This window comes from Callithrix jacchus, chromosome 3 (assembly GCF_049354715.1).
Source record: "Callithrix jacchus isolate 240 chromosome 3, calJac240_pri, whole genome shotgun sequence".
NCBI lineage: Eukaryota > Metazoa > Chordata > Mammalia > Primates > Cebidae > Callithrix > Callithrix jacchus.
In genome coordinates, this window is record NC_133504.1 from 169,964,335 (window position 1) to 169,976,825 (window position 12,491).

General features: G+C 37.4%; 1 protein-coding gene across 8 annotated transcripts in view; it reads left to right on the forward strand.

The window, feature by feature from the left end:
- The window catches only part of PPARGC1A (PPARG coactivator 1 alpha), a 684,253-nt gene that overhangs the window by 580,831 nt on the left and 90,931 nt on the right, over nt 1-12,491 (forward strand). For 4 of the 8 annotated variants that reach the window (XM_035293952.3, XM_017970644.4, XM_017970643.4 and 1 more), the window contains one exon: nt 12,257-12,436. In XM_035293952.3, coding sequence (XP_035149843.1) covers nt 12,257-12,436 — 180 coding nt within the window. Of the gene's footprint in view, nt 1-7,119; nt 7,264-7,961; nt 8,331-12,256; nt 12,437-12,491 lie in introns of those variants that run through there. The other 4 variants (XM_002745945.7, XM_078367424.1, XM_078367422.1 and 1 more) reach the window with 4 other exon arrangements.

Genomic DNA, 12,491 nt, shown 5'->3' on the forward strand with positions numbered 1-12,491 from the left:
CCCAGGAAACTGTGAGAACATGAAATTGAATTGGCTGATATAAAGCTTTTATTCCTATGAATGTAGTTGACCTTCTAGGGAAAGAAAGGTGAGTTATCCCCACGTGCGATATTTGAGAAGCCAAAAATGAGCTTTCTGCCCAAGCCCGGGGCTGCAACATGGCAGCATTTACGCAGGTGGTTTCACATTTGGGGATGGGCTGCGTTCATGGTTTACTTGCATGTCACCAGGTTGAAATTGGGACTGCATTTTCCTGGTCAAATCAATTTTATTCATCTCCAGTGGAAGCCATGTCTCTAACCACTCTTCCCCTAAGCCTTTGCTGGTGGCCCCTTCTTTTTTTCTTCAGGTAGTTGGTACACCCTCTTCTTGAGACTTATTCTTACCAGTTTATTCATACCAATATTGAAAATATTTATTATTGTACAAATGAATGGAGTTTCTTTAACCCCACGAATTAAGAGTTTTGAAGGGAAAGTTGATTTAACAATTGGTTAAATTTCAAATTGAGAAACAAAGGGAAGATAGTAGTGATGTCTGGGGGATAGTGGTTTTGGGTCTGCCTCTGAGGCAAGCTAATAGTAGCTGATGGCTTCCTTCTCCCCATAACTCTAGGATTTCAAAGTATACCAGGTACTAACTTCCCTTAGTGTTGCTCATGAGCTTTGCATCCTAAGTGGAGTAGCTGTTGGACTTGGTATGACAGGCAGAAATGGCTTCATTTTAAATATATGATGAATATTTGAGATATAATATTGGACATCAGGGGCTATTTCTATCTGCTGCATTCCCTGTATGTTAAGCAGGCTTGGCTTTAATACTGACTCTCTCTGTTCCTCTCAAAACTGAATAATTCTTCTTCTTCTGAATATGAAAGTCTTACATGTTTATAAGAGAAAATTTGAAAATTACAGAAAGGCACACTCACATAAAAATAGTTAAAAAGTACTTATAATGTCATCAGCCACTACAAATGGCTGGTTCTATTTCCTCCTCATTCTTCTCTTCTTTCTGAGGATATATTTTTACAGGTAAACTTTTTATGATTAGAGTTTTTTTAAACCTAATTTTAAACCCTAATATATTTTGAACACTTTCTCATTATGCTGTTAAATATATTTTACAACAGATTTTAACAATAACAACATATATAATGTTATTGTTAAAATCTGTTGTAAAATATATTTTAATTAAGTGACCTAGGTCAACAATTTATATATATATGTGTGTGTGTGTATATATATATGTGTGTGTGTGTATATATATATATATATAAAATATTTATTGACCTAGGTCACTTAATGTTGGACATTCACATTGCATTCAGGTTTTCAATAATGCAAATAATGTTGCATTGGGTATCCTCACATAAAAAATCTTTGTATATATTCCCTTATTATTGCCTGAGGATGAATTTCTAGAAGTAGATGTTCTGTGTCTATGAGGTTCTTAAAAGTTTTGAATACATATTGCCTGCTTGCTCTGTAGAAAAACTATACCCTGCATAATCCTACCAGTAGTATCTGACATCTGTTTTCAACTGAATTGCTAAATGTAGAGGTCAATCCTGGAAGTGGTCATCTTGGTTAAAGATGTTTCCTAAAAAACCTTGTGTCTAATTGGGCTAGCAAATATAAAGTAAGCGTTTATCTGTGTCCACAAAATGTAGCTTAGACTTCAAAGTTAATTGCTTCATAAGATGAGAATTTATTTCCTATCTACCTCTCCAACATTTTGGGAATATATATGTATTAGTTTTGCTAGAGCAAAATTCAAATATCAAAGCACTGGAAAAACCTCTCACAGAAACAAAAGTCAAATAACTAAAAATCTGTTCAAGACCGTGTCTGGTGGTATTTAAAATAAGAAAAAGAAAAAAAAATACCTATTTATTGTTCCCTTTTGAGACTATTTGCAAAATACAGTTTTATTTTGTTTTGTTATCGTTTTTTTCCCTAAGATCAAGAACAGCTAAGCTAATTAGGACCTGAGCACTAAAAAATTAGCACCAGGGGAACAGTTTGATGACCTTTTTTTTCTTTTTTCAGTTTAGCAATTTGTATACCTCATTTTTCTCTGGTCCTTACTAACTTCAGCTACTGCTAAAAAAAATATTCTTAGTAAATGAAATGTTACATTATATATTGAAGTTCAGTAGCACTTTAAATTTTTAAATAGTACCAAATTTGACAATACTTGATATGCCTTATTTTCAGTTCCAGTTTAAAAAAACATTGCTAGATAATCCTATTGAACATTTATCATCAAAATAATCAATAACTCTCTGCATTATAGATAGATAAACCTGGAATAATTAAGGTAAATGAAAATGTAGATTCACAAATACAACAGAGTTGAACATCAGACAAAATCAGATTTTAACCATTCTTTTATTATCTCTTATCTGTGTGCTTAATAAGTACAGTCGTTGCTTTATGTTTAGATTAGCCCAACTGACTGCAACACAGATTAATTTTTATGTCATTTTTTGTTTTAATATGAAAAATGCCAAAAGCACATTTTGAGGTCTAAATTAAACTGGAGGCCAACTCAGTGCCATAGAGCTGGTCTGCAGGTTTTATTGAAGAGGAGAATGATGTGTTGCTGAGGTTGTCTATCATAACTTGTTTATAAAAAAAGAAGAAAGAAAAATAAATGCTAGGAGGCATTCAAGCTCTCTTGATTTTCCTCTACTTACTTCCTCAAAGGTTCTTTGTTCTCATGGACATCACCGTGGTCTATTTTTGTGCAAAATGAGGTTTGATTTTAAAGCATTTATAGAACAGAAGTCTTTGTTATATCCTATCCTGCTACCAACTTTTTGTTTTCTATGCAATCTCTGCTTCTAACCAAAGATTCAAAGCATGTGTTCAGAAACTGATGTGGGGTATCAGGATCAATTAGTCCCTCTATGAATTAAAAGCAAGGAATTGAATGCCTGCTAACAATGATTAACTTTAAAAATATTAGCAATTCTAGGCAGGCCCCTTTGCTTTCTGGACGAATGCTCTAGGCAGGCAGCATTCCTAGCAATACTGGTTTCCAGCTACGTAGACTCTCCCTCAGTTATAAAGTTGCCTCCGGGGTCTTTGCTATGGCTTTAATTTGGGGATGATTATTATTTTTATGTAGGGAACTTTAGTTCTTCCTAGAAAGGCTTTCAGCAATTTGCATGCTCTTTTCAGCTGCTCTTGGAACCTTTGCCCAGGCTTATTTTTCTCCATTGTAAAATGGGTACACAGGTCATTTTTATTGGAGAGTTTGGAGGACTAAATTGATTGAGATGTGGTATATGAAGTGCTGATCTTAATGTCTAGCCCATACATGGTCTGCTGTATATGTTTGCTTTCCACCTTTCTTTCTTGAGAAGTTTCTGCATATGTATATTCTTATGCAGTTATTGTATAAATTGCATGTATGAAAGCATTCCCAGGTTTGTATTTTCCTGTTCTTTCTTTATTTAGAAAACTAAAACTACAGTGATTTTCTGCTGTGTGTAAGGGGGAAAAATGTGCCTATGAACTGTGTTCATCAAACTTAAAATGTCAAAGCTCTTGGCTACCTTTTTATGCCCAGTAATGATAAACTGTCAATTCTCTTATGCTATTTGGGAATTTACTAGCAACTTGTTGCAGTTATGACAATAAACAACTCTCTTATCATATGTATGATCTGAAAGAAGCAGCAGTCTGGTGTTTTTGTTTGTTTTGTTAAAACAAAAACTTATACACTTACAAAAACTAGTGAACAAATAAATTTATCCTAACGGCTCTTCGGAGTTTGCTTCTGAAATCACCTATTTTCAGAGTAGACGACGAAACCAATGGTTTCTGCTGTTGTCTGAGGTTTTTGAGTTTGGGGGTTTTCATTTGCTTCTATTTTTTAGAAGTGGGAAGTTGGATATTGTCTGCAATATGGAGGGGTGGGAAACACCTTTAATTTGGGGTAGAAGGGAGGAAGGAAACCCAAATGTTATACACTTCATTCAATATTTTTGTTAGAGAATTGGATTATTCTCTTGGGGATTTCTTTTTTCTCTGTTAGCAACTCGAGATAGATGCTCCTGTCTCTACCAGGAGAATTGTTGGAGTCCTGGAAAATGTTAACAAAACTACAGAGGGAGAAATTCTATCAGGATGGAATGTAGACTCTGTGTAGATATGTAACATTAGGAGCACTCACTAGATGTTAATAAATACATTTTTCTATTGTTGAGATAAAATGGATTTGATTTGGGTGTGAACAGCCGTGGTCAATGAAAGGAACTTGTACCTAACCAGGGTGTGTTTTAAGCAGTAGAAAAGAAATCTGCATATTGATTTAAATGACATTGCTTTTTTATGCCAAATTATTATCCATTATAAGAGTTGTCATCCCCCTAAAATGGTAAGCCTCTTGTGTCCATGTCATATGCTTTCTTGGCACTCCTTGCGATACATGGCTGTGCACACAGTAAAGTTTTGATAGATCCTTGTTGTCTGAAACCAAATATTTGGAAATTTTGCAGGCAGAGTTGATGAAGGGGTGAAAGGAGGGCTCTGGGCAGAGAGTGAGAGAAACAGGCCTGGGGAACCAGAAAAACCCGAGATTGGTGAGCAATAAACAATTTAAGTTCTCCTGAGTAAAGAAAAAAACTGGACAGAAGAAATATTTTAATCTGAAGAGTTAATTAACAAAATTATAAAACCTCTAAAACATCCCTCTCATTACAGTTATAATTTTAAGACCAAAAAAAAAAAAAATAGTGGAAAGCACTCTAATTTGTCCTAAGCATCTATTTAATTTTGATTTTTCCAGTGATAGAAATTTGAGGGGGAAATGAAATATACTGTAGTTTATAAGTCCTTTAAATGTTGTTACTTCTGAATCACTACCTTCTTTGTGCTAGTGATAGTGAAGAAAAAACAATGTGTTTGAAGTTACTTCTGATTTCAGTGCATGTGCTAATTTGATTTTTTAGAAGTGGAATTAGATGGCAAAAAATAAGAAAACCCCAACAATACAATCTGGGCAGCTTAAAATATAATATCTATAATAAGCATGTCCCAGTGTAAAGAATATCTCTAAAAGGTGTAAATAGGTTTCAAAAATATGATGAATATCTAGCGTTGTATGAACACAAATAAAAGTATCAGCAAATATCACAGTGCAAAAATCACCTGATAATAATTAATAAACATTGACTCTTCTTAGCCAGCTGACCAATTTTATTTCATAGTTGACCATTGAAGGTAGAGCCAATGACCTTTGTCCTGAAATTTAATAATTTACTGAAGTTTTATATTAAATCAGAATATAATTGGGAAGAATTATATTAGTGTTTCTTTGTGAGGAGGGAAGAGTAATGCCACTAATTGCTTGTGGAAAAGTATTCCTGAGGTTATATTTTCCTGTCCTTTCTTTAGAAAATTAAAACTACAGTAATTTTCTGCTATTTGTAAAAGGGAAAATGTGCCTGTGAACTGTATTCAGCAAACTGAAAATGTCAAAGCTCTTGGCTACTTTTTATGCCCAGTAATGATAAACTGTCAATTTCCTTACATAATTTGGGAATTTACTAGCAACTTGTTGCAGATATGACAGTAGACAAATCTCTTATCATATGTATGGTCTGAAAGAAGCAGCAGTCCGGTAGTATTTGTTTGTTTGTTTGTTTTGTTCTTTCTTTCACTTTAATATTTGAGTGACTTAATATTTAAAATATGTGTTAGGGCAAATCACTGTGTTTTTCTGCATAACAAGCTAGACTATTAAGAACATAGTACATTAACCTCAGCAGAATAATATTTTACCAATTACGTTTAGATTACTGGGGGACTTTTTTTCAGATAAATTATTGTCAAGTAAAAGAATTGAGCTGATTCTAAAAGTATTGGCTTTAACATTTATGAAAACATGTTTATTCACCAAGATATATAAATGTATACATCTCCTGGGAACTTGGAAGGGTTAAGTCAGACTGTCATGTTACAGGAAGTGTTTTTCCACTGTATCCAGTACCTTGAGTTTGTTATGTATTCAATATGTAGTGTCATCATAAAACAGTTGCACCTGCTTTAGCCCTCATTGTCTCAAGGTGCGAGCTGAAAAATAATAAAAAGTAAGTCTCAGGAATTGAGCATTTTTGCTAATAGTGTGTTGGTATTTTTCCCTCACTTCACGGACATTCTTGATTTCAAAAGGCAAACTACACAACCCAGGGCACTAGGGTTGGAATTCAATGTTTATTCAGAAAGGCACCCTAAGGCAGTTAGAGGGAAAATGCTACATGTTAAAAAAAAAAAAAAAAAAAAAAAATGGAGCCGGGAATCTAAGCTGATCTGAGCACAGCAGCAGGGACTGTATTTACTAACCCTTGTTTTCTGGGAGGCTATGAGAGAAATGGAAATAATTCGAAGGAAGCTGAAAGGATTGGGGTTTTGTGGCTTGTTCTCCTTATATGGAGCAAAGAAAACTGCAGTAACACTTCGGGAGCTGGTATTCTCTACTGCCATAGGGGCAGCCGAATTCTGGGTGGAGGAGTTTGTTTATACCTTAACAAATACAGGCTGTTTTGTTGATTAAACAAGCAAAAATTGCTGCTTTCAAACACTTCCCCAATGAGAAAATGTCTCATAAAAATGCATCATGTGATAAACTCCTGCTTTAGTCCCAAACTGAGCTTGAGTCCACTTGGAGATCTTAGAATTAAAGAGTTCTTGGGAAATACACATTTGAGCTAAGAATGTAGTTCCTCTGTCATGAAACAGGGAGCTTTGCCACTTGCTTGTTTTGGAAGGAAAATAAATTAAAAAAAGATTGCAGGGGATTTTGGTTATTATATGGCCAGGGCTCCGTTTAGAGTCTGTGGCATTCAAAGCTGGCTTTAATCACAGCATGATGCTCAAAGCCTCCAGAAGTCCAAGTGCTTCCTTTCTTTCTTTTTTCTTTCTTTCTTTTTTTTTTTTTTAAAGCGTTACTTCACTGAGGCAGAGGGCTGCCTTTGAGTGACGTCACGAGTTAGAGCAGCAAGCTGCACAGGGGAAGGGAGGCTGGGTGAGTGACAGCCCAGCCTACTTTTTAATAGCTTTGTCATGTGACTGGGGACTGTAGTAAGACAGGTGCCTTCAGTTCACTCTCAGTAAGGGGCTGGTTGCCTGCATGAGTGTGTGCACTGTGTCACTGTGGATTGGAGTTGAAAAAGCTTGACTGGCGTCATTCAGGAGCTGGATGGCGTGGGACATGTGCAACCAGGACTCTGAGTCTGTATGGAGTGACATCGAGGTAAGCTGGGGCAGGGCTCGGCGCTGCAGCCAGGACTGACGCTTCCCTCAGATGCTATTATTCCTGTAAGGGGGGATGGGCTTGGGCAAGGAGAGGAGGCAGGAAAGTAGTCCAGGCAGGAGCTTTTACAAGGGAATCTCAATCTTATCTTAACTCCAATAAGTTTGCTATTTTAAGGTGGCTCTGAGATGCCTTGAGCAAATCAAAGCTTAGCTGCTGTCATCAGTATCTGTTGCAGTTAGAAACTCTTTCCATGTGACTTTGGCACTGCTTCTACTCATATGCAATATTTATGCTCTAAGATATTGATATGAATCAGAAGCTGAAGTCTTTCCAGTGGTGTTTAGTGGCCTGGTTGGAAAAATGCCATTTCTATTTATAATAAGACGAAGATAAAAATATTAAAATGGATGTGTTCAAATATAGTCCGTTTTGACTCTAGTCCGGAATTTTTTTCCCCCTCTCTCTCTGTTCATCAGACAGAGAACTTACAAAATCCTAAATAATCCTGCTGGGCTATTTTAGATTGCTTTTCCCAGAGAACACAAAACAACGATGCTGCTTCTTTTAAAACTCCTATGCGTGGTTGAAAGATTTGGCCAGCGAATAAAAAAATGCCTTGCAGTGCAAGGTTTTCCGTTCGCGTCGGTGGCAGGGAAGCCAATGGTTAAATCTTCCTGTACCACGGAGAGCTGCCTGAAGCCGAGAGAATAGAGTTTATGCAGGACTGTGTGTGGAGCTGCTCGCTGCTTGTGTAAAAATAGACGGCAATACATCAATTCCACAGTCTCTGCTGGCTACAATTCATACAGGGGGGAGAATAACGCAAGCAGTTTCCTCGTAATCTCTGGACTCTAGTGGGGGGACGGAGGACCTCGGCGTGTTTGCATTCAGCACAATGGAATGTTCTCGGAAGGAAAGTTTGGGCAACTTGGGAAACAAGCGAAACTTTCTGTGGACTCTGGTGAGATGGACTCGAATTGAATTGCATGGAGGATCCCAGCTGCTAACAATGAATCTGGCAAAAGACTGCAAGTGTTTCCTCTGGGTAGCTGGGGGCACGTAGGGTAAGGGGGAGGATCAAGCCCACACGTGATTTGATTAAATAAGGTGTCCATGTGGTGCAGCGATACACATCTGAGTGAAAATAATTTGGCCAAGGCCGTCTATGAATGCGTTTTTCCTATCTAGCGAGGCATGCCCGGGATTCTTAACTCTTTGCTGGGTTTGCAAATGTTGGCTCCATTTGCTCTCCCTTGCCTTTGGTAGATCGTATTTGTGGATTGTAATTGTTATCTTGTTCCGATTTCTTGGTAAAGTGGAATAGATATGGATAATTCATATGCTCTGTAGCCATTATGAGTCCAGGTTATAAGTGGCTTCAAAGTCCTAATTGTCTTTGAGTAGCTGGAGTGTTCTGTGGGTGGTTGGCTGGCACCGTGGGTCTCAGCTGCTGTAGTTTCATTTTTCCATCATGTATTATTCCTGATGCTGCTAGGAGTTGATTGAGGAACTAGATCATATGGAAATAAGGAAGATTTATTTTAATCATTGGAATTCCTGCAGTTATTTGCAAATAAGCAACAGAAGCATTTAGAATACAGTGGCCTTTAAGTTTTTTTCTTAAGGAGGAGAGAGGTCTTGGCTACTTGTCCAGCCGTGGATGGAGTCGCTAGTCAGCTGAGATTGGGCCAGTCACTTCTCTTTTGCACTATAGGCAGCTAGCTGCTAGAAGCTCTGCCTACATGGCAGCGGCTCTGGGAATCACCCCTGCCAGTCTAAAATATTACAAGCAGCAGGTAGTGCAGGCAGTTTTCATTTTTTGAATCATTAATGTTTGCTGTCCTCCTAAAACGTATTATGCCCTTTTGCACATAATGACAGGACAGCACATTGGTTAATAAAGGCCTGTATCACTATAGCTACTCGGAGTGCCCCATGTTTCCCAGTTTAATGAAGGTGATGTACAATAAAGTTACTAAGATTGATAGAGACAATTCACATGACGTACACTCCACTCAGTCTGTCATTCTTTACTGCCCCTCTCTCCACCCCCTTTCCCCTGTCTCAACTAATTTTTTTTTAGGAACTAAGTTTCTTTTTTCATTAATATAATTAATGTGGTCAAGTCCACTCCTTCTCCTCTCTCTCTTTAAAATTTACCATCAGTGGCACAAAAACCTCCAAAAGGTTAATGGAGAATTATACTTAATTATAATGATTCATTATCATCAGTGCAGTTAAGCTAATTTATTGTCTGCTCCTTAACTAAGAGAAAAGTCTGTTGGGGTGAAATAACATACAATAATTAGACTTTTGTGTTTAGTGACTGCTTTATCCTCTTAAATCTTATTGTAAAATTGAGGCTACAGTTGTGAAATAGCTGTCATAGTTGCAAAGAGGCAGTAGAATGTGTCTGTGTAATTGCAATACAGCACACCTGTTGCAGATGTATAGGGAAACAGTAAATATCAGCATGTCAGATGAGGACAGTTACAGGGCTTGGACTGTTAAGTCTGGCATCGTCCAAAGGCCAAATATAAATTAATAACAGGAACACTTGCTACCACTAATGTGTTTTAGATTAGCAGGATAATGCCACATTCAGAAGAAGCACAGATTTTATTAGCATATCAACATTGGCAAGAGCACACACACTTTTCTCTACCATACCATAAAAGCAAAAAGAGAGCATGAGAGAGAAAGAGAGAGAGAGAGAGAAAGCACAAGTGAGAGGAAAGAAAGGAATATGTAAATGACAAGATAACACCAATACAATAAATTGATCTCGTCTATTGAATGGTTTTCAAAAGTTATTTTAAAATACGTATTTCTGGAAGGTTAAAGGGTTTTAAACAAGTCATGCCAAAAAGGGCAGTTAAATAGAGGGACAACAAGAAGTTGTCCACAAGTCAGTATGCCACTGTGGCATTCCAAAACATGGTTGGCTCCTAAGTTTCACAACTGGAACTTAAGCCATACATAGAGAGCCTACATTTTCTTGATTATTTTTACTTTTGTGTTGCTATTTTTGTTGTGTTGTTGTTGTTTTTTTTTTTTTAAAGACTATCCTCCTATAAAATTCTAGTGTATCTTGCACCATTGAAAAAGTTCTCCCCCATCTCTGAATTGGTGACATTGAGGAAAAGTTATCTTGGTGCTTGGAGGATAAGCTGTGTGGGCAAGAATGGAGTCTGGGAAGTATTACACCCACCACCAAATATGAGCATTGTACCAGAATGAGATCTCTTCAGCCCAACCTCCACTTACTAATAAGCCTTGTCAAGTATACTGATCTGTAACTTTGGGCTAACTCAGATAATAAAAGGAAAGACCAATAAAATGATAAGGAAAGAGTTTGAATGGCAAGGAAGGCCCTTCCTTTGCATTCCCCTGTGCCCGCTGCCAGAGATCTCACTGGGGCCCAATTGTGTTAGAGAAGGATGGCAATGATTTTTAGTCTCCCCCATCTTCCCCTTACCAACTGCTGACTTCATTACCCAGTACTTACTTCTCAGCGTGTTGCTTCTGATCACACTGCTGCATATGACCTGTGTAATGTGGCCTGCTAGGAATCCCTGCCAGGGATAACAGGGGTACATGAGAAAGAAAATCTGCATAAAACTTATTTCATTCAAAATGTAAATGTCAAGGAGCATCTTTCACTTTATGCCTAACTGCTGCCTGGATGTGAACAATTCCACAGCATCTCTCCTGACCTTGGAAGGCGGGGCCGTGAGGGTGCTGCGTCAGTGTGTGCCTCCTGATTTAGACACCCCAACTCATAGGTGGATAAAATCCTTACTGATCTGCCAACGCCAGACTCCCACAATGGGAGTTCCTGCAGTGTTCTTTACTATCTGCAGGCTCACATTTAGCAGCGAGGAAGCCAATTCAAGTTTAGGAGACCCCCTCATTGGTAAGGGAGTCCACTTGCCTCTAAAAGCCACATGGTGAAACAGTTAAAAAGACTGTCTATTCCATGTAATGGGGTGAAAGACTTTGACAATTAAAAATAATCTTGGTGATAAGCTGCCCAGCTATAGTAGAAGATATTTTAAACCCCTCAATATATAAAAATTATTTTAAAACTCTATAAACAAAAACAGTTATTTTGAATTCACTTAGAGCACAGTTTAGATATACATAAATAATGACCAATATATAGTCACAATGCACTATTGTGAGTTTTATTTTCCAAGTACTAAGTGATCCCAGTCATACACACACACACACACGCGCGCACACACACACACGCGCACACGCACACACACACACACACACACACACACAAACCTGCAAGTTACATACAAAAGCCATATAGAAAAAAATATGATTTTTGTCCTTTATTTCAAGGAACTTGCTTTTGCCTGTTAAGGATGAAGTCCAAAAAGTCATGAAGAGTCAAGTAAGAGTAAATGATTTAAATAACAATTCAGGAGAACCCTAGATGAGTCAAAGGGCTTTGCATCATTAGTTGCCAAATGCATTATATGAATTCTAATGCTTAAAAGGAGTGTAAATGGAGGAAGTTTTTCCTAGTGAGATTTCTTTGTTCTTTTTCCATTTAGCAATCGTTTATTGAGAGTCTATTATGTGTGATGGAATTTCCAAGGTAAAATCAAGTTTATATTATGGCTAACCATAAGACAATATGAAACTTTAGAAGCAGTAACTATCAAACAGGTACCAAGAATTTTGTACAAAGGTATATAGTTGATTTCTAACTGGAAAAATCAGCGAAAGCTTCATGGGAGCATGGTATTTACTATGTGTTTGAAGGTAGCATTTTGGATGGAATAAATCAGGGAAATTATCCTTCAGGAGCCAAGAGAGTAAAGATTTTAAGATATTTTTCCTAGTGATTAAAGTCCCAGACACTAGCTTTGGTGGTGTCGTTGCATGAACTAGGCTTAATTCCTATCACATGCTATTGCAGTTTAATAAATTCCTGTGGTTAATAGAAACTTTTTTTTTTTTCTGCCTGCTGCAGTGTGCTGCTCTGGTTGGTGAAGACCAGCCTCTTTGCCCAGATCTTCCTGAACTTGATCTTTCTGAACTAGATGTGAATGACTTGGATACAGACAGCTTTCTGGGTGGACTCAAGTGGTGCAGTGACCAATCAGAAATAATATCCAATCAGTACAACAATGAGCCTTCAAACATATTTGAGGTAAGGACATCCTTTGGAAAAATAAATTTTTCATTGACTTTGCCTTTGGCCGGAG